The sequence below is a fragment of the Drosophila tropicalis genome, unplaced genomic scaffold, assembly GCF_018151085.1.
Source record: "Drosophila tropicalis isolate 14030-0801.00 unplaced genomic scaffold, ASM1815108v1 contig_593, whole genome shotgun sequence".
NCBI lineage: Eukaryota > Metazoa > Arthropoda > Insecta > Diptera > Drosophilidae > Drosophila > Drosophila tropicalis.
This window is the reverse complement of record NW_027173070.1, coordinates 15,340,548-15,362,982: the sequence shown is the minus strand read 5'-3', so window position 1 is coordinate 15,362,982 and position 22,435 is coordinate 15,340,548. Positions and strand designations below refer to the sequence as shown.

Genomic DNA, 22,435 nt, shown 5'->3' with positions numbered 1-22,435 from the left:
AATATATATAGAAAATTATATTACTATCACTAATACATAAATAGTAGTTTTATCTATAGGCGTTGTCAAATGAAATTTAAATTTTGTTTCAATATTTAGAGTGCTATTTTTATCAAATATACCAAGTTTTACCTCGATATCTGCGTTATACTACTTTATGCAACTTTTTAGGCAATTCCCTCCAGTGTGCAATGGCCGCTTTCCCTCAACTAACTTTAAGCTAGATCCTTATCATTAGGAGATAAGGAACCAAATGAATAAGATGCTGACCGCACAACTTTATAAAGCTCCATAAAAAATATAAAGACGTTTCAATGCTAGTGCGATTAATCGATTTCATTAATGTAGGATTGAGTGAGAGCCCCTAATAAAATAAGAATGCCGATAACGATATTCGTTTAATATACATCGATAGGTTGACAATCGAACTAGGGAGAGAGGCTCGAGTTGCTGGACGAGGAAGTAGTGTTGGTCTCGTCAAAAATAACTTCTTAAATAAGTCGGTTCTTTTTTTTTTGTTAAAAAATAAATATGATAATTAAAAGAGAAGTGGTGTTAAGAGTAACATCCATATACTACTTCCGTAGTAAAATCCTGGTATATTACTTGATTTGAAGATATTAGATGTCAGCTATACAAAGACGTAAGTTTAACTTTTTCTCGACTTTCAGACTAGTAGCAGTAGCAACAAACTAGTAGCCACATTGGCATTCATTTATATAAAATAGAGCAGACATGATTCTGTTAATTGATCCAACCGGATGATTTACAACGATCGTTGCTTAATTTGATCACTGACTTTTTATGTTAAGTATAGTATTTGATATGAAAAATACATTAAAATTTTTTTTCATCAACAAAGAATTGCGAACAACTAAAACACGTAAATAATATTATGTCCAGCGCCGCTAGTATTATGTAGATCAGCAATAATAAACAATGCTATTCAATCTCAATGATTGGGCATATTTCTGAAGACTGAACAGTGGGAAATAAACCAAACAAATCAAACGAAGTACCTGGGTCTCACATCGAATTTAAGCGATCTCAGCCAAATTTAAAACTGTCCAAGATGGAGTAGAGTGGAGCAGATTCGAGCCCAGCAGCTGCAACAAATTGCTGCTCTAGAAGGCCATTCTGAAGACTGTATGGACTTTCAGAATACAACTCTGGGTCACAGCTCATCCAGCTGGTAACTCAGTCATCCACAGAAACCGTAACATCCCATTAGTAATGGCACTCTAGAAACCCATAATAATGCACTGGCCCTCATACTGCTGGACAACAGCATGCAGACACACACTTTTAAAAAGATGTCACCCACTTGACCTGCCCAAGACTAAAACCAAACCCGCATGTCATGTTTACGTTTGACAATATTTGCATATATTAGACATCAGTAAAGTAAAAACAATTCAAGAAAGTAGCAAACTGTTTAATATAGAAGAAAAAAAGACTCATTTTCCAATATTTATTATGAAAAAGAAACATCACTACCATAACACAATTGCTGTTGCTATGTTAAAGTTCAAAAGTATGAAAGTATATTACATATGTATAAAGAAATGGAAATATAATGAATAAGGAAAATACTTTAAACGGCACAGCGCCGATGTCAATCGCATCTCCTACTTCCTACTCAATGTGGAAAATAAAGCAAATGAAGACTTAAATATGAAAAATAAGGAAAACGTTTTCACAATTGATGGCAAAATTGTTTAAACATAAAACGTTTTAAACGCTGTTTAAGAGCCGATGCCGCTTTTGGAATGTGGACCCAAGGTAAAATAAAACGTTAATATGGTTAAGTGGGGAATAAGGAAAATGTTTTAAAAAAATAAAGAAAAATAATTGATCCTATCTCAACGACTTTAAAAAATAGAATGAGCTTTGTCTCTCTATGCGCCTCTATTTATACCGCTTCTGAGAAGTAAATGTCAGGGCTAACTCGATTTGCTCTTATTTGTCAGAGTAGCATTTTTCGTTTATCGATTATACAGCAATCGATAAAAGCATCCAATTATCGAAAATATATATTTAAATTCGGCGCATCAAGTCGAAAACTGAGATCCGTCCAGCGCCACCAGTACAACACGGATGAGGCCTATTTATTGTTTGCTAAAGACTGAACGGTAGAGTTTGGAAAGAAAATAAAGTGTTCTGAAGCACCACAGTTGGTAAAAAGTAACGCCAACTACTATTAACCAATAAGCTCTGTCATTGAAGCAATTAAACGTTACTAGTGAAGGAAGTTTACAAACAATATAACCCTTTGAAAGAAAAGTTAAAAGAATAATTTAAACCAGATTCTGTACGCCGTTCTTATAATCAACACTCATCTATAATTCAGGAAATAAGACCCGATTTTCCATTATTTATTATAAAACCAAAAAAGGAAACATCACGACGAAGACACAATCGCTGTTGCTCTACTAAAGTTCAGAAGTATGAATGTATATTCAAAAGAAATGGAAATATAATGAATAAGGAAAATACTTTAAACGGCACAGCGCCGATGTCAATCGCATCTCCTACTTCCTACTCAATGTGGAAAATAAAGCGAATGAAGACTTAAATATGAAAAATAAGGAAAACGTTTTCACAATTGATGGCAAAATTGTTTAAACATAAAACGTTTTAAACGCTGTTTAAGAGCCGATGCCGCTTTTGGAATGTGGACCCAAGGTAAAATAAAACGTTAATATGGTTAAGTGGGGAATAAGGAAAATGTTTTAAAAAAATAAAGAAAAATAATTGATCCTATCTCAACGACTTTAAAAAATAGAATGAGCTTTGTCTCTCTATGCGCCTCTATTTATACCGCTTCTGAGAAGTAAATGTCAGGGCTAACTCGATTTGCTCTTATTTGTCAGAGTAGCATTTTTCGTTTATCGATTATACAGCAATCGATAAAAGCATCCAATTATCGAAAATATATATTTAAATTCGGCGCATCAAGTCGAAAACTGAGATCCGTCCAGCGCCACCAGTACAACACGGATGAGGCCTATTTATTGTTTGCTAAAGACTGAACGGTAGAGTTTGGAAAGAAAATAAAGTGTTCTGAAGCACCACAGTTGGTAAAAAGTAACGCCAACTACTATTAACCAATAAGCTCTGTCATTGAAGCAATTAAACGTTACTAGTGAAGGAAGTTTACAAACAATATAACCCTTTGAAAGAAAAGTTAAAAGAATAATTTAAACCAGATTCTGTACGCCGTTCTTATAATCAACGCTCATCTATAATTCAGGAAATAAGACTCGATATTCCATTATTTATTATAAAACAATAAAAGGAAACATCACGACAAAAACACGCGCCGATGTCAATCGCATCTCCTACTTCCTACTCAATGTGGAAAATAAAGGGAATGAAGACTTAAATATGAAAAATAAGGAAAAAGTTTTAACAACTGATGGCAAAATTGTTTAAACATAAAACGTTTTAAACGATGTTAAATAGCCCAGGGCGTTAATGTGGTAAAGTGGGGAATAAGGAAAATGTTTTTTTAAAATAAAGGAAAAATAATTGATCCTATCTCAACGACTTTGAAAAATAGAATGAGCTGTAGCTCTCTATGCGCCTCTATTTATACCGCTTCTGAGAAGTAATTGTCAGGGCTAACTCGATTTGCATTTAATTGTCAGAGTAGCATTTTCCGTTAATCGATTATACATCAATCGATAAAAGCATGCCAATTATCGATATATAGATTTTAAACTACAGGGATGCCAAATTTTCTTTATATATTAGAACCGCCTATTTAATATTACTTGTCAAATTCTTTAGTCTAAAAACCAAAATGTCAGCGCTTTTCGATGCTTATAACATAGAGCAGATACTGCTCTACTTAGTAATTCTAACATTAATAATTCTTTAATTTCTTTGTTTAATTCTTGATTCTCACAATCCATCATATATTTTGGGTATGAGTTAAAAAATTTGACCATCCAGTTTTTCATTCACTGCGTAAAATTGTCATTGGTAATATTCTAGCTTTGAAGACAATTGTTAAAAAACTAATTGAACTTTAGGATAATCAAAACCTGTTGAACAAATTGGCAAGTAGCTGGATTACTCCTGGCGGTGGTGACTGTTCAGCTGGGCGTTGAGTTCTTCTGCTTGACTTAGCAGTGAGTGTGGTTCCTCTCTTCGTCATCTTCTCTTTTTCTTATAACCACTTTTGGTTTTGGGACTCGAACCGGTTAACCCAACTTTCTTAAATTTGGTGGTTAAGTTTTTGTTTTATTTTTCCTGTCCTTATCCTGGTATAGTAATTGTCTGGAAAAACATAAATATCCCTTTAGATGGGTAACCTCTTTTTCGGAGATTGGGATAAGTCGAAAACTCTTTTAACAGCCCAAAAAAATTATATTGTTTATTTCAATTTTTCCAGTTTAATCAAAAAAAAAAAAAAAATATATACTCAAAATTTCCCTTACTCTTGCCGTTTTCGAATATTTTTCTAAATTCCCAACCAAGAATACCTGCTTAATCTAATATCACAATTGTAATACAAAAATGTATAATATTAAATAGACATTGAACACATTAAGTATTGTTTAAAATCTTTAGTTCTAGTAAAGAAAAGTTTTCCAAAGGCCTAAAAAATTTGAAATGAAAGGAAACTTATTGGAATCTCTCGATTCTGGCAAATAGTTCTTGATAAAAACGAACTACTTACTTGGCTTACAAGTAAATTATGCTAAATTGAATATAAAAAAGTTTTTTGATATTTGTTTTAAATATTTTTTGTAGAAAACTAATTTATTTGCTTAATTGTTAAAACAATATTTGGTTTACAAAATAATACTTTATGTTTTAGTTTATGCTTCTAAAAAGCGCTGGTTTCTGCTCCGTGTTATTTTTCACAATTTGAAGAACAACTTTGCATTGAAAATCACCCGGAAAAAGAAACATTTTAGGATGATCCTTCTCTTGATGCATGTATGTATATCTATCTTTTGTGCGAGATGCGTTTGATAGTGAAATAGATAGATATTGTAGATGTAGATATAAATAGTAATTCGAGTAGACTAGAATAGAGTGAAGCCCTACTACAATAATTGAAATGTTTTTACGATGACGAGATCTCATCTGACTAGAGATAGAATATCCATTGGAGATGTTTTTCGTACTGATCGGTAAAGCGTTTTTCTTTTTTTGAAGTGCAATCGCGTGCTTTGGGCAAATTCATTATAATATTTGCAATATTTTTTGGCTTTTGGTGCATATTGTTTTATAATCTTTGGCTACAAAAATAGTTTTTTAACACATTTGCAGACTCACTCACTCAGTTGATTGGTAACTTATGCACTTTGTGTGAATGTATGCGTTTTTGTCAGTGTATGTATATATATATATATATGTATATGTAAGTATGTTTTGCGTGTATGTATATATATATAGCGATAAATATCATTTGACGTTTTCTTCATCTGAAATTTTCATATAAAGCCACTTTGAAGTGTTCCAATCTGATAGATCGATCTCCTTTACCAACGATTCGTATAGAATTGATTGATGCCCAGTACATGCTTCTCCTCATGGTACTTTTGCAGGATATGTGTGATGACCGAGGTGGTATCGTTATCGCCACGCCATACGCGTATGGCATGCTCGTTCTCCAGAATTCCCAGAAATGCTAAATATGTAAAGCAAAGCAAACAAATAAGAAGAGTTTGAAATTGGAACACTAGAGTATGCCCATTAAATAATGAACTTTACTTTCAACAGGTTGTTGACTGATGTTTATTAACACAATACTGGACATAATACATCCAATTAACTCAATCAAGTACCTTTCGTAATTCATAAAAACAAAAACAAAATGCTGGTAATAAAGCAAGGAAATAAATCAAATTTCAATTTGACGGAATATAAAAGTATTCCCTATCTGTTTTAGGCAAACTTGATGAGTTATATCCAACAAAAATAGATAGTTAGAATACGAATTGTAAAACAATTGGCAATTACAAGATTTTAAGCCCATAAGGCTTAGTTTAGGCTAATTAGGCAATAGACTCTAGAAAAAGCCAAAAAAGGCAAATACTAAGATCTAAAAATCGTTTTGGGCAGACTTTAAGGCCATTTGTAGCATAATGGACAAATTGCTATACAAAGATGATAAGACAACAGTCAGAGCTAATGTCTTCTCGAGTATCTAAGATTCTATTTGTTTTACATTTACATTTGAGTTTCTAAGGAAAAAAAATAATGAAACTACTTAAAAAACAAAATACACGAAATTTCATTTAAATTCAATGAATTCCTAGGCGTTCGCCTCAATCCTATTCCTCTAGTAATTCATTAAGCCTGTGAAATACATTCTATTTGAATCAAAGATATACATATATGTAGTTATATTTATTGACTTACCCAAAAAGTCTTTGGATTGTTTAGGGTCATTTGAACTTGTGGCATTTCGAGAATGACTTTTAATATGGGTGAATCGGCGGCAAGTCCTTCACGTAATTCAATAACACTCCCCGTGCGATTGTCGCAGAGCCATTCGCAGGCAGATGCCTTGTTATTGCCCGTCTTTTTTGAGAGCAGTCAAAACGGCTGTTTCCTCAAAACCCATTTCGGTGAGAGATTCTACAATTTCCTCACTTGGTGGGGTATCCCGATGACTGTAGATGCGTACAATTTCCATTAGAGCGGCCGTATTCTCCACCGTATCCTGCAAAAGAAAGGGTATTCATTCGAGCTGTTTAAGCTATACATTTAGATGAAGGTCATTAATTACATTATTGGTGACAATCGCCGATGGTGAAATGGATGAGACACTTTGCTGCATATTCATGGCAGCGGGTGGTTCTTGGCAGGCTTCTTCGTTCTGATTTTGTATCAACCATTCTAAAGTGGTTGAATAGATGCCATCGTTGGTTTTCAGGGCATAGGCAGCCAGCTCACGCTGAAAACCCATGTCCACGAGGCACTGCAGAGTGTCGGCCTGATGATTTCTACGATTGATCAAACGTTGCTTGAGCATGGCAATAAGACGTGGTGCATATGGACCAGCTCCAATTATAGCTGCCGAGGCTTGGGCCAACGAAATGAGCACTTTGCGTACATCATATTGAATCTGCAAAGAGTATTGTTTTATACAGTTATTAAACAAATTTATACTTTTCATTACTTACATTTGATTGTTGAAAGATCTCGTTTATATCAATGGTGGGTAATGCACTAGAATTGCAGGCCACAAAACGGGTCGCACTCTCCACCAGTTGCTCATTGGGACCGGGCACCTCTCTAGTACGTGAGACTGTCTGTGGCAGTGTGTTCCTTCTGGCCGATAAAATGAATGTCTCATTGTGACGCACCTTCAGCTGGGCCAATGTCTCGCTTTCGTTTAGCTCGTCGCCCACATACTCGGCCCGATAGAGACGATAACGAGGATTCAGATGACGGACATCAGGTGCAAATAATTGTATGGAATCTGGATCATCGCTCAACTCCAAAATGACTTCACTTTTTAAATCGTTTATCGAAATAAGTTCATTTATTTCTCTAATGTTTAAATTTGTTGTAAAATTTTATCTACGAATGTAGTCAATTTTCGATTTCCAAGAATGATTTTCCCTACAATTCACACTGGGTGGAATTGCCAAATTGAAAATTTTGTGAAAGCTCTGTTTTGTATTGTCCAAAAACATAGAAAACCAAACATATGTGTTCACCTTCTGGAGGATATGTGATGTATGTGAAAATAAAGTAGAGTGTCTGTATAAAAAGTTAGTAATAATCTTGTTTGCGGGCTTTTGCAGGTCTGGCGGCATTTTGAACTTGTATGTCATGTTGAGTTCTGTCATTCAACGCTGCTGGACGTATGGATCGACAGCGGCCGCAACTCTGCCGTTCTTGCACACTGTATATTTGGCCAATTGACGGAAATAAATAATAATATATATAGAAAATTATATTACTATCACTAATACATAAATAGTAGTTTTATCTATAGGCGTTGTCAAATGAAATTTAAATTTTGTTTCAATATTTAGAGTGCTATTCTTATCAAATATACCAAGTTTTACCTCGATATCTGCGTTATACTACTTTATGCAACTTTTTAGGCAATTCCCTCCAGTGTGCAATGGCCGCTTTCCCTCAACTAACTTTAAGCTAGATCCTTATCATTAGGAGATAAGGAACCAAATGAATAAGATGCTGACCGCACAACTTTATAAAGCTCCATAAAAAATATAAAGACGTTTCAATGCTAGTGCGATTAATCGATTTCATTAATGTAGGATTAAGTGAGAGCCCCTAATAAAAAAGGAATGCCGATAACGATATTCGTTTAATATACATCGATAGGTTGACAATCGAACTAGGGAGAGAGGCTCGAGTTGCTGGACGAGGAAGTAGTGTTGGTCTCGTCAAAAATAACTTTTTAAATAAGTCGGTTCTTTTTTTTTTGTTAAAAAATAAATATGATAATTAAAAGAGAAGTGGTGTTAAGAGTAACATCCATATACTACTTCCGTAGTAAAATCCTGGTATATTACTTGATTTGAAGATATTAGATGTCATATTTTTTCCTATCATTAATGAGGAGAGAAGCTATACAAAGACGGAAGTTTAACTTTTTCTCGACTTTCAGACTAGTAGCAGTAGCAACAAACTAGTAGCCACATTGGCATTCATTTATATAAAATAGAGCAGACATGATTCTGTTAATTGATCCAACCGGATGATTTACAACGATCGTTGCTTAATTTGATCACTGACTTTTTATGTTAAGTATAGTATTTGATATGAAAAATACATTAAAATTTTTTTTTCATCAACAAAGAATTGCGAACAACTAAAACACGTAAATAATATTATGTCCAGCGCCGCTAGTATTATGTAGATCAGCAATAATAAACAATGCTATTCAATCTCAATGATTGGGCATATTTCTGAAGACTGAACAGTGGGAAATAAACCAAACAAATCAAACGAAGTACCTGGGTCTCACATCGAATTTAAGCGATCTCAGCCAAATTTAAAACTGTCCAAGATGGAGTAGAGTGGAGCAGATTCGAGCCCAGCAGCTGCAACAAATTGCTGCTCTAGAAGGCCATTCTGAAGACTGTATGGACTTTCAGAATACAACTCTGGGTCACAGCTCATCCAGCTGGTAACTCAGTCATCCACAGAAACCGTAACATCCCATTAGTAATGGCACTCTAGAAACCCATAATAATGCACTGGCCCTCATACTGCTGGACAACAGCATGCAGACACACACTTTTAAAAAGATGTCACCCACTTGACCTGCCCAAGACTAAAACCAAACCCGCATGTCATGTTTACGTTTGACAATATTTGCATATATTAGACATCAGTAAAGTAAAAACAATTCAAGAAAGTAGCAAACTGTTTAATATAGAAGAAAAAAAGACTCATTTTCCAATATTTATTATGAAAAAGAAACATCACTACCATAACACAATTGCTGTTGCTATGTTAAAGTTCAAAAGTATGAAAGTATATTACATATGTATAAAGAAATGGAAATATAATGAATAAGGAAAATACTTTAAACGGCACAGCGCCGATGTCAATCGCATCTCCTACTTCCTACTCAATGTGGAAAATAAAGGGAATGAAGACTTAAATATGAAAAATAAGGAAAAAGTTTTAACAACTGATGGCAAAATTGTTTAAACATAAAACGTTTTAAACGATGTTAAATAGCCCAGGGCGTTAATGTGGTAAAGTGGGGAATAAGGAAAATGTTTTTTTAAAATAAAGGAAAAATAATTGATCCTATCTCAACGACTTTGAAAAATAGAATGAGCTGTAGCTCTCTATGCGCCTCTATTTATACCGCTTCTGAGAAGTAAATGTCAGGGCTAACTCGATTTGCTCTTATTTGTCAGAGTAGCATTTTTCGTTTATCGATTATACAGCAATCGATAAAAGCATCCAATTATCGAAAATATATATTTAAATTCGGCGCATCAAGTCGAAAACTGAGATCCGTCCAGCGCCACCAGTACAACAGGGATAAGGCCTATTTATTGTTTGCTGAAGACTGAACAGTAGAAAGAGTTTGGAAAGAAAATAAAGTGTTCTGAAGCACCACAGTTGGTAAAAAGTAACGCCAACTACTATTAACCAATAAGCTCTGTCATTGAAGCAATTAAACGTTACTAGTGAAGGAAGTTTACAAACAATATAACCCTTTGAAAGAAAAGTTAAAAGAATAATTTAAACCAGATTCTGTACGCCGTTCTTATAATCAACGCTCATCTATAATTCAGGAAATAAGACTCGATATTCCATTATTTATTATAAAACAATAAAAGGAAACATCACGACAAAAACACGCGCCGATGTCAATCGCATCTCCTACTTCCTACTCAATGTGGAAAATAAAGGGAATGAAGACTTAAATATAAAAAATAAGGAAAAAGTTTTAACAACTGATGGCAAAATTGTTTAAACATAAAACGTTTTAAACGATGTTAAATAGCCCAGGGCGTTAATGTGGTAAAGTGGGGAATAAGGAAAATGTTTTTTTAAAATAAAGGAAAAATAATTGATCCTATCTCAACGACTTTGAAAAATAGAATGAGCTGTAGCTCTCTATGCGCCTCTATTTATACCGCTTCTGAGAAGTAATTGTCAGGGCTAACTCGATTTGCATTTAATTGTCAGAGTAGCATTTTCCGTTAATCGATTATACATCAATCGATAAAAGCATGCCAATTATCGATATATAGATTTTAAACTACAGGGATGCCAAATTTTCTTTATATATTAGAACCGCCTATTTAATATTACTTGTCAAATTCTTTAGTCTAAAAACCAAAATGTCAGCGCTTTTCGATGCTTATAACATAGAGCAGATACTGCTCTACTTAGTAATTCTAACATTAATAATTCTTTAATTTCTTTGTTTAATTCTTGATTCTCACAATCCATCATATATTTTGGGTATGAGTTAAAAAATTTGACCATCCAGTTTTTCATTCACTGCGTAAAATTGTCATTGGTAATATTCTAGCTTTGAAGACAATTGTTAAAAAACTAATTGAACTTTAGGATAATCAAAACCTGTTGAACAAATTGGCAAGTAGCTGGATTACTCCTGGCGGTGGTGACTGTTCAGCTGGGCGTTGAGTTCTTCTGCTTGACTTAGCAGTGAGTGTGGTTCCTCTCTTCGTCATCTTCTCTTTTTCTTATAACCACTTTTGGTTTTGGGACTCGAACCGGTTAACCCAACTTTCTTAAATTTGGTGGTTAAGTTTTTGTTTTATTTTTCCTGTCCTTATCCTGGTATAGTAATTGTCTGGAAAAACATAAATATCCCTTTAGATGGGTAACCTCTTTTTCGGAGATTGGGATAAGTCGAAAACTCTTTTAACAGCCCAAAAAAATTATATTGTTTATTTCAATTTTTCCAGTTTAATCAAAAAAAAAAAAAATATACTCAAAATTTCCCTTACTCTTGCCGTTTTCGAATATTTTTCTAAATTCCCAACCAAGAATACCTGCTTAATCTAATATCACAATTGTAATACAAAAATGTATAATATTAAATAGACATTGAACACATAAAGTATTGTTTAAAATCTTTAGTTCTAGTAAAGAAAAGTTTTCCAAAGGCCTAAAAAATTTGAAATGAAAGGAAACTTATTGGAATCTCTCGATTCTGGCAAATAGTTCTTGATAAAAACGAACTACTTACTTGGCTTACAAGTAAATTATGCTAAATTGAATATAAAAAGTTTTTTGATATTTGTTTTAAATATTTTTTGTAGAAAACTAATTTATTTGCTTAATTGTTAAAACAATATTTGGTTTACAAAATAATACTTTATGTTTTAGTTTATGCTTCTAAAAAGCGCTGGTTTCTGCTCCGTGTTATTTTTCACAATTTGAAGAACAACTTTGCATTGAAAATCACCCGGAAAAAGAAACATTTTAGGATGATCCTTCTCTTGATGCATGTATGTATATCTATCTTTTGTGCGAGATGCGTTTGATAGTGAAATAGATAGATATTGTAGATGTAGATATAAATAGTAATTCGAGTAGACTAGAATAGAGTGAAGCCCTACTACAATAATTGAAATGTTTTTACGATGACGAGATCTCATCTGACTAGAGATAGAATATCCATTGGAGATGTTTTTCGGTCTGATCGGTAAAGCGTTTTTCTTTTTTGAAGTGCAATCGCGTGCTTTGGGCAAATTCATTATAATATTTGCAATATTTTTTGGCTTTTGGTGCATATTGTTTTATAATCTTTGGCTACAAAAATAGTTTTTTAACACATTTGCAGACTCACTCACTCAGTTGATTGGTAACTTATGCACTTTGTGTGAATGTATGCGTTTTTGTCAGTGTATGTATATATATATATATATATATGTATATGTAAGTATGTTTTGCGTGTATGTATATATATATAGCGATAAATATCATTTGACGTTTTCTTCATCTGAAATTTTCATATAAAGCCACTTTGAAGTGTTCCAATCTGATAGATCGATCTCCTTTACCAACGATTCGTATAGAATTGATTGATGCCCAGTACATGCTTCTCCTCATGGTACTTTTGCAGGATATGTGTGATGACCGAGGTGGTATCGTTATCGCCACGCCATACGCGTATGGCATGCTCGTTCTCCAGAATTCCCAGAAATGCTATATATGTAAAGCAAAGCAAACAAATAAGAAGAGTTTGAAATTGGAACACTAGAGTATGCCCATTAAATAATGAACTTTACTTTCAACAGGTTGTTGACTGATGTTTATTAACACAATACTGGACATAATACATCCAATTAACTCAATCAAGTACCTTTCGTAATTCATAAAAACAAAAACAAAATGCTGGTAATAAAGCAAGGAAATAAATCAAATTTCAATTTGACGGAATATAAAAGTATTCCCTATCTGTTTTAGGCAAACTTGATGAGTTATATCCAACAAAAATAGATAGAATACGAATTGTAAAACAATTGGCAATTACAAGATTTTAAGCCCATAAGGCTTAGTTTAGGCTAATTAGACTCTAGAAAAAGCCAAAAAAGGCAAATACTAAGATCTAAAAATCGTTTTGGGCAGACTTTAAGGCCATTTGTAGCATAATGGACAAATTGCTATACAAAGATGATAAGACAACAGTCAGAGCTAATGTCTTCTCGAATATCTAAGATTCTATTTGTTTTACATTTACATTTGAGTTTCTAAGGAAAAAAATAATGAAACTACTTAAAAAACAAAATACACGAAATTTCATTTAAATTCAATGAATTCCTAGGCGTTCGCCTCAATCCTATTCCTCTAGTAATTCATTAAGCCTGTGAAATACATTCTATCGATTTGAATCAAAGATATACATATATGTAGTTATATTTATTGACTTACCCAAAAAAGTCTTTGGATTGTTTAGGGTCATTTGAACTTGTGGCATTTCGAGAATGACTTTTAATATGGGTGAATCGGCGGCAAGTCCTTCACGTAATTCAATAACACTCCCCGTGCGATTGTCGCAGAGCCATTCGCAGGCAGATGCCTTGTTATTGCCCGTCTTTTTGAGAGCAGTCAAAACGGCTGTTTCCTCAAAACCCATTTCGGTGAGAGATTCTACAATTTCCTCACTTGGTGGGGTATCCCGATGACTGTAGATGCGTACAATTTCCATTAGAGCGGCCGTATTCTCCACCGTATCCTGCAAAAGAAAGGGTATTCATTCGAGCTGTTTAAGCTATACATTTAGATGAAGGTCATTAATTACATTATTGGTGACAATCGCCGATGGTGAAATGGATGAGACACTTTGCTGCATATTCATGGCAGCGGGTGGCTCTTGGCAGGCTTCTTCGTTCTGATTTTGTATCAACCATTCTAAAGTGGTTGAATAGATGCCATCGTTGGTTTTCAGGGCATAGGCAGCCAGCTCACGCTGAAAACCCATGTCCACGAGGCACTGCAGAGTGTCGGCCTGATGATTTCTACGATTGATCAAACGTTGCTTGAGCATGGCAATAAGACGTGGTGCATATGGACCAGCTCCAATTATAGCTGCCGAGGCTTGGGCCAACGAAATGAGCACTTTGCGTACATCATATTGAATCTGCAAAGAGTATTGTTTTATACAGTTATTAAACAAATTTATACTTTTCATTACTTACATTTGATTGTTGAAAGATCTCGTTTATATCAATGGTGGGTAATGCACTAGAATTGCAGGCCACAAAACGGGTCGCACTCTCCACCAGTTGCTCATTGGGACCGGGCACCTCTCTAGTACGTGAGACTGTCGTGGCAGTGTGTTCCTTCTGGCCGATAAAATGAATGTCTCATTGTGACGCACCTTCAGCTGGGCCAATGTCTCGCTTTCGTTTAGCTCGTCGCCCACATACTCGGCCCGATAGAGACGATAACGAGGATTCAGATGACGGACATCAGGTGCAAATAATTGTATGGAATCTGGATCATCGCTCAACTCCAAAATGACTTCACTTTTTAAATCGTTTATCGAAATAAGTTCATTTATTTCTCTAATGTTTAAATTTGTTGTAAAATTTTATCTACGAATGTAGTCAATTTTCGATTTCCAAGAATGATTTTCCCTACAATTCACACTGGGTGGAATTGCCAAATTGAAAATTTTGTGAAAGCTCTGTTTTGTATTGTCCAAAAACATAGAAAACCAAACATATGTGTTCACCTTCTGGAGGATATGTGATGTATGTGAAAATAAAGTAGAGTGTCTGTATAAAAAGTTAGTAATAATCTTGTTTGCGGGCTTTTGCAGGTCTGGCGGCATTTTGAACTTGTATGTCATGTTGAGTTCTGTCATTCAACGCTGCTGGACGTATGGATCGACAGCGGCCGCAACTCTGCCGTTCTTGCACACTGTATATTTGGCCAATTGACGGAAATAAATAATAATATATATAGAAAATTATATTACTATCACTAATACATAAATAGTAGTTTTATCTATAGGCGTTGTCAAATGAAATTTAAATTTTGTTTCAATATTTAGAGTGCTATTTTTATCAAATATACCAAGTTTTACCTCGATATCTGCGTTATACTACTTTATGCAACTTTTTAGGCAATTCCCTCCAGTGTGCAATGGCCGCTTTCCCTCAACTAACTTTAAGCTAGATCCTTATCATTAGGAGATAAGGAACCAAATGAATAAGATGCTGACCGCACAACTTTATAAAGCTCCATAAAAAATATAAAGACGTTTCAATGCTAGTGCGATTAATCGATTTCATTAATGTAGGATTGAGTGAGAGCCCCTAATAAAATAAGAATGCCGATAACGATATTCGTTTAATATACATCGATAGGTTGACAATCGAACTAGGGAGAGAGGCTCGAGTTGCTGGACGAGGAAGTAGTGTTGGTCTCGTCAAAAATAACTTCTTAAATAAGTCGGTTCTTTTTTTTTTGTTAAAAAATAAATATGATAATTAAAAGAGAAGTGGTGTTAAGAGTAACATCCATATACTACTTCCGTAGTAAAATCCTGGTATATTACTTGATTTGAAGATATTAGATGTCAGCTATACAAAGACGTAAGTTTAACTTTTTCTCGACTTTCAGACTAGTAGCAGTAGCAACAAACTAGTAGCCACATTGGCATTCATTTATATAAAATAGAGCAGACATGATTCTGTTAATTGATCCAACCGGATGATTTACAACGATCGTTGCTTAATTTGATCACTGACTTTTTATGTTAAGTATAGTATTTGATATGAAAAATACATTAAAATTTTTTTTTCATCAACAAAGAATTGCGAACAACTAAAACACGTAAATAATATTATGTCCAGCGCCGCTAGTATTATGTAGATCAGGAATAATAAACAATGCTATTCAATCTCAATGATTGGGCATATTTCTGAAGACTGAACAGTGGGAAATAAACCAAACAAATCAAACAAAGTACCTGGGTCTCACATCGAATTTAAGCGATCTCAGCCAAATTTAAAACTGTCCAAGATGGAGTAGAGTGGAGCAGATTCGAGCCCAGCAGCTGCAACAAATTGCTGCTCTAGAAGGCCATTCTGAAGACTGTATGGAGTTTCAGAATACAACTCTGGGTCACAGCTCATCCAGCTGGTAACTCAGTCATCCACAGAAACCGTAACATCCCATTAGTAATGGCACTCTAGAAACCCATAATAATGCACTGGCCCTCATACTGCTGGACAACAGCATGCAGACACACACTTTTAAAAAGATGTCACCCACTTGACCTGCCCAAGACTAAAACCAAACCCGCATGTCATGTTTACGTTTGACAATATTTGCATATATTAGACATCAGTAAAGTAAAAACAATTCAAGAAAGTAGCAAACTGTTTAATATAGAAGAAAAAAAGACTCATTTTCCAATATTTATTATGAAAAAGAAACATCACTACCATAACACAATTGCTGTTGCTATGTTAAAGTTCAAAAGTATGAAAGTATATTACATATGTATAAAGAAATGGAAATATAATGAATAAGGAAAATACTTTAAACGGCACAGCGCCGATGTCAATCGCATCTCGTACTTCCTACTCAATGTGGAAAATAAAGCGAATGAAGACTTAAATATGAAAAATAAGGAAAACGTTTTCACAATTGATGGCAAAATTGTTTAAACATAAAACGTTTTAAACGATGTTAAATAGCCCAGGGCGTTAATGTGGTAAAGTGGGGAATAAGGAAAATGTTTTTTTTAAATAAAGGAAAAATAATTGATCCTATCTCAACGACTTTGAAAAATAGAATGAGCTGTAGCTCTCTATGCGCCTCTATTTATACCGCTTCTGAGAAGTAATTGTCAGGGCTAACTCGATTTGCATTTAATTGTCAGAGTAGCATTTTCCGTTAATCGATTATACATCAATCGATAAAAGCATGCCAATTATCGATATATAGATTTTAAACTACAGGGATGCCAAATTTTCTTTATATATTAGAACCGCCTATTTAATATTACTTGTCAAATTCTTTAGTCTAAAAACCAAAATGTCAGCGCTTTTCGATGCTTATAACATAGAGCAGATACTGCTCTACTTAGTAATTCTAACATTAATAATTCTTTAATTTCTTTGTTTAATTCTTGATTCTCACAATCCATCATATATTTTGGGTATGAGTTAAAAAATTTGACCATCCAGTTTTTCATTCACTGCGTAAAATTGTCATTGGTAATATTCTAGCTTTGAAGACAATTGTTAAAAAACTAATTGAACTTTAGGATAATCAAAACCTGTTGAACAAATTGGCAAGTAGCTGGATTACTCCTGGCGGTGGTGACTGTTTTGCTGGGCGTTGAGTTTTTCTGCTTGACTTAGCAGTGAGTGTGGTTCCTCTCTTCGTCATCTTCTCTTTTTCTTATAACCACTTTTGGTTTGGGGACTCGAACCGGTTAACCCAACTTTCTTAAATTTGGTGGTTAAGTTTTTGTTTTATTTTTCCTGTCCTTATCCTGGTATAGTAATTGTCTGGAAAAACATAAATATCCCTTTAGATGGGTAACCTCTTTTTCGGAGATTGGGATAAGTCGAAAACTCTTTTAACAGCCCAAAAAAATTATATTGTTTATTTCAATTTTTCCAGTTTAATCAAAAAAAAAAAAAATATACTCAAAATTTCCCTTACTCTTGCCGTTTTCGAATATTTTTCTAAATTCCCAACCAAGAATACCTGCTTAATCTAATATCACAATTGTAATACAAAAATGTATAATATTAAATAGACATTGAACACATAAAGTATTGTTTAAAATCTTTAGTTCTAGTAAAGAAAAGTTTTCCAAAGGCCTAAAAAATTTGAAATGAAAGGAAACTTATTGGAATCTCTCGATTCTGGCAAATAGTTCTTGATAAAAACGAACTACTTACTTGGCTTACAAGTAAATTATGCTAAATTGAATATAAAAAAGTTTTTTGATATTTGTTTTAAATATTTTTTGTAGAAAACTAATTTATTTGCTTAATTGTTAAAACAATATTTGGTTTACAAAATAATACTTTATGTTTTAGTTTATGCTTCTAAAAAGCGCTGGTTTCTGCTCCGTGTTATTTTTCACAATTTGAAGAACAACTTTGCATTGAAAATCACCCGGAAAAAGAAACATTTTAGGATGATCCTTCTCTTGATGCATGTATGTATATCTATCTTTTGTGCGAGATGCGTTTGATAGTGAAATAGATAGATATTGTAGATGTAGATATAAATAGTAATTCGAGTAGACTAGAATAGAGTGAAGCCCTACTACAATAATTGAAATGTTTTTACGATGACGAGATCTCATCTGACTAGAGATAGAATATCCATTGGAGATGTTTTTCGTACTGATCGGTAAAGCGTTTTTCTTTTTTTGAAGTGCAATCGCGTGCTTTGGGCAAATTCATTATAATATTTGCAATATTTTTTGGCTTTTGGTGCATATTGTTTTATAATCTTTGGCTACAAAAATAGTTTTTTAACACATTTGCAGACTCACTCACTCAGTTGATTGGTAACTTATGCACTTTGTGTGAATGTATGCGTTTTTGTCAGTGTATGTATATATATATATATATGTATATGTAAGTATGTTTTGCGTGTATGTATATATATATAGCGATAAATATCATTTGACGTTTTCTTCATCTGAAATTTTCATATAAAGCCACTTTGAAGTGTTCCAATCTGATAGATCGATCTCCTTTACCAACGATTCGTATAGAATTGATTGATGCCCAGTACATGCTTCTCCTCATGGTACTTTTGCAGGATATGTGTGATGACCGAGGTGGTATCGTTATCGCCACGCCATACGCGTATGGCATGCTCGTTCTCCAGAATTCCCAGAAATGCTAAATATGTAAAGCAAAGCAAACAAATAAGAAGAGTTTGAAATTGGAACACTAGAGTATGCCCATTAAATAATGAACTTTACTTTCAACAGGTTGTTGACTGATGTTTATTAACACAATACTGGACATAATACATCCAATTAACTCAATCAAGTACCTTTCGTAATTCATAAAAACAAAAACAAAATGCTGGTAATAAAGCAAGGAAATAAATCAAATTTCAATTTGACGGAATATAAAAGTATTCCCTATCTGTTTTAGGCAAACTTGATGAGTTATATCCAACAAAAATAGATAGTTAGAATACGAATTGTAAAACAATTGGCAATTACAAGATTTTAAGCCCATAAGGCTTAGTTTAGGCTAATTAGGCAATAGACTCTAGAAAAAGCCAAAAAAGGCAAATACTAAGATCTAAAAATCGTTTTGGGCAGACTTTAAGGCCATTTGTAGCATAATGGACAAATTGCTATACAAAGATGATAAGACAACAGTCAGAGCTAATGTCTTCTCGAGTATCTAAGATTCTATTTGTTTTACATTTACATTTGAGTTTCTAAGGAAAAAAATAATGAAACTACTTAAAAAACAAAATACACGAAATTTAATTTAAATTCAATGAATTCCTAGGCGTTCGCCTCAATCCTATTCCTCTAGTAATTCATTAAGCCTGTGAAATACATTCTATCGATTTGAATCAAAGATATACATATATGTAGTTATATTTATTGACTTACCCAAAAAAGTCTTTGGATTGTTTAGGGTCATTTGAACTTGTGGCATTTCGAGAATGACTTTTAATATGGGTGAATCGGCGGCAAGTCCTTCACGTAATTCAATAACACTCCCCGTGCGATTGTCGCAGAGCCATTCGCAGGCAGATGCCTTGTTATTGCCCGTCTTTTTGAGAGCAGTCAAAACGGCTGTTTCCTCAAAACCCATTTCGGTGAGAGATTCTACAATTTCCTCACTTGGTGGGGTATCCCGATGACTGTAGATGCGTACAATTTCCATTAGAGCGGCCGTATTCTCCACCGTATCCTGCAAAAGAAAGGGTATTCATTCGAGCTGTTTAAGCTATACATTTAGATGAAGGTCATTAATTACATTATTGGTGACAATCGCCGATGGTGAAATGGATGAGACACTTTGCTGCATATTCATGGCAGCGGGTGGCTCTTGGCAGGCTTCTTCGTTCTGATTTTGTATCAACCATTCTAAAGTGGTTGAATAGATGCCATCGTTGGTTTTCAGGGCATAGGCAGCCAGCTCACGCTGAAAACCCATGTCCACGAGGCACTGCAGAGTGTCGGCCTGATGATTTCTACGATTGATCAAACGTTGCTTGAGCATGGCAATAAGACGTGGTGCATATGGACCAGCTCCAATTATAGCTGCCGAGGCTTGGGCCAACGAAATGAGCACTTTGCGTACATCATATTGAATCTGCAAAGAGTATTGTTTTATACAGTTATTAAACAAATTTATACTTTTCATTACTTACATTTGATTGTTGAAAGATCTCGTTTATATCAATGGTGGGTAATGCACTAGAATTGCAGGCCACAAAACGGGTCGCACTCTCCACCAGTTGCTCATTGGGACCGGGCACCTCTCTAGTACGTGAGACTGTCTGTGGCAGTGTGTTCCTTCTGGCCGATAAAATGAATGTCTCATTGTGACGCACCTTCAGCTGGGCCAATGTCTCGCTTTCGTTTAGCTCGCCGCCCACATACTCGGCCCGATAGAGACGATAACGAGGATTCAGATGACGGACATCAGGTGCAAATAATTGTATGGAATCTGGATCATCGCTCAACTCCAAAATGACTTCACTTTTTAAATCGTTTAGACGCTTATTCACATCCGTCTTGAAGATGAGCACTCGAGAACTGGGACAAATAACACGCACAGTAATGGATTCACCTAATTTCTCGACTTGATCACTCTCCACGCCACTGGCCGCTGATGCTGAGGTAAGACGACTGGAATGGCATGTTTTTCTAAAAACGAAAAATCAAATTGAACAAATTTATTTTCATCCATATTAAGAAGACTTACCTAAGGAACAAACTGCGCAATTTTTGCATAGTTTGTTGTCGTAATATATGTGTATTGGATGAATCCAACGGAGAATTTCGAATATATATGAAGTAAATTGAAAAAAGATGAGTAATATTTTATTTACATAATACTTACGCATTCACCGCCTGCCCCGTTGCCTCTGCTCCTGCTAATCCCCCCGTTTCCGATGCCACTTCCACTGATTGTGGGGAAGCAAATGTGCCATTCCGCATCTGCATTTCCAGCTGTATGCGACGCCTTCGCGCCGGCGATGGAGTGCGGACAACACAACTCCCGCCACCGATAACAACCATATCCGTTTGGGTTTCCGTCTCTGCTGTCGCTGTAGTTGGAGGTAAAGTTTGGGACTGAGAGTGATTGCGTTGAGCCTGCAGCTGCAGGGTGGAGGACCCATTGCTGATACTTTCCACATCGCTGGCGCTACTCGCGGTGTTGTTGGTATTATTGTGACTAGTGCTTCCAGATCGCTCACGCTTGCTACGCGCCAGCCATTTGGCCCGCTTCTCGTTGAACTTCTCGCGCATCCAGGGTATCATCTTGTTTGTATGCCATCAGAACATTTTGCTATTTGTCCTTACCCTTCGGTACCTCCTGGGAGTGACCTTCTTGCGATCTGCTTTTCCCCTGTAACTTGTGGGCGGTTCATTGCAATTGTAAGGTCATCCAATTTGATATTCCTTTGAAACGCAGCAACTTTTATATTTGGCAATTTATCTAGGCAATACCAAATCACAATTTCTTCTTTTCATTTACTCTTCGATTTTCAATTACTTTTTTGTGTTTCTGTTGTTGTTTATTTTCACTGCCGAAAGTTAGACAACACTACGCTTAAGTGATTGTGCAGCACTGTATCGAATTAAATTGTGCGCAAAACTGAAAATACTTTTATGGCCATTTCTAGGGATTTTTAGTATTTTTTTTATCAAAGAATTTTTAAATTCTTTTTCTCTAAGTAATTGCACATAATTTTATTGTAATTGTAAAAATGGGAGTAGAACATCAATTTTTAATTATACATTTTTTTATTCTCCACTATTTTAATTATTAAATTTGTATTACTTTAAAAATAGACATATTTATATATATATATATATGTACCTTGAACGTTTAAAATCTTTTAATGTTTAAGACACTTATTTCATTTGAATAAGTGGTTTAAAATATTTGCGGGCCTTAAGCAATTGGAGTTTCCAAAATTAGGTAGACATTTAGGGATTAGCTTGATCTTACTCAAGTTTTGAAGTATCATAAATGAAAACATCTGCCAATTACCTGCATTTTGACGACGTTAATTAAGCCTTTATACATTTTTAAGTCTTGGGTAAACCGAAAACGACAGATGGCCAGGTAGGATTAATTTGTAGCCCTTAGGCTGGCCAAAAAAAATATCCACTAAACTAGCATTTGATTTTTTTCTTGCGACGCTATCTTGGCATCAAAACTGGGGTGACCGCACTGCGCAAGTAAAAAATACCAACTGACGCGATTGCGAGAAAATAATCTGTTGGCGT

General features: G+C 34.7%; 2 protein-coding genes and 1 pseudogene across 2 annotated transcripts; all 3 read right to left on the bottom strand.

Moving 5' to 3' along the window:
• Positions 1–4,738: 4,738 nt before the first annotated feature.
• On the bottom strand, positions 4,739–7,529 carry LOC137578206 (ubiquitin-associated domain-containing protein 1-like; annotated as a pseudogene).
• Positions 7,530–11,742: 4,213 nt separating this feature from the next.
• Positions 11,743–14,527, bottom strand: LOC137578204 (ubiquitin-associated domain-containing protein 1-like; the record flags this gene model as incomplete). Its single annotated transcript, XM_068291873.1, is given in 5 exon segments — positions 11,743–12,654; positions 13,381–13,684; positions 13,751–14,089; positions 14,148–14,278; positions 14,281–14,527. Coding segments are annotated over 5 exon segments (1,170 nt in total), but the record flags the coding sequence as incomplete, so codon positions are not given.
• Positions 14,528–17,930: 3,403 nt separating this feature from the next.
• LOC137576127 (ubiquitin-associated domain-containing protein 1-like) lies at positions 17,931–21,738 on the bottom strand. The gene is made up of 6 exons (XM_068289015.1): positions 21,039–21,738; positions 20,901–20,912; positions 20,344–20,842; positions 19,947–20,285; positions 19,577–19,880; positions 17,931–18,839 (listed from the first exon to the last, which is right to left on the bottom strand). Exons 1-6 carry the CDS (start codon positions 21,458–21,460, stop codon positions 18,691–18,693), a joined length of 1,725 nt encoding a protein of 574 aa, XP_068145116.1. The 5' UTR covers positions 21,461–21,738; the 3' UTR covers positions 17,931–18,690.
• Between the last annotated feature and the right edge of the window lie 697 nt (positions 21,739–22,435).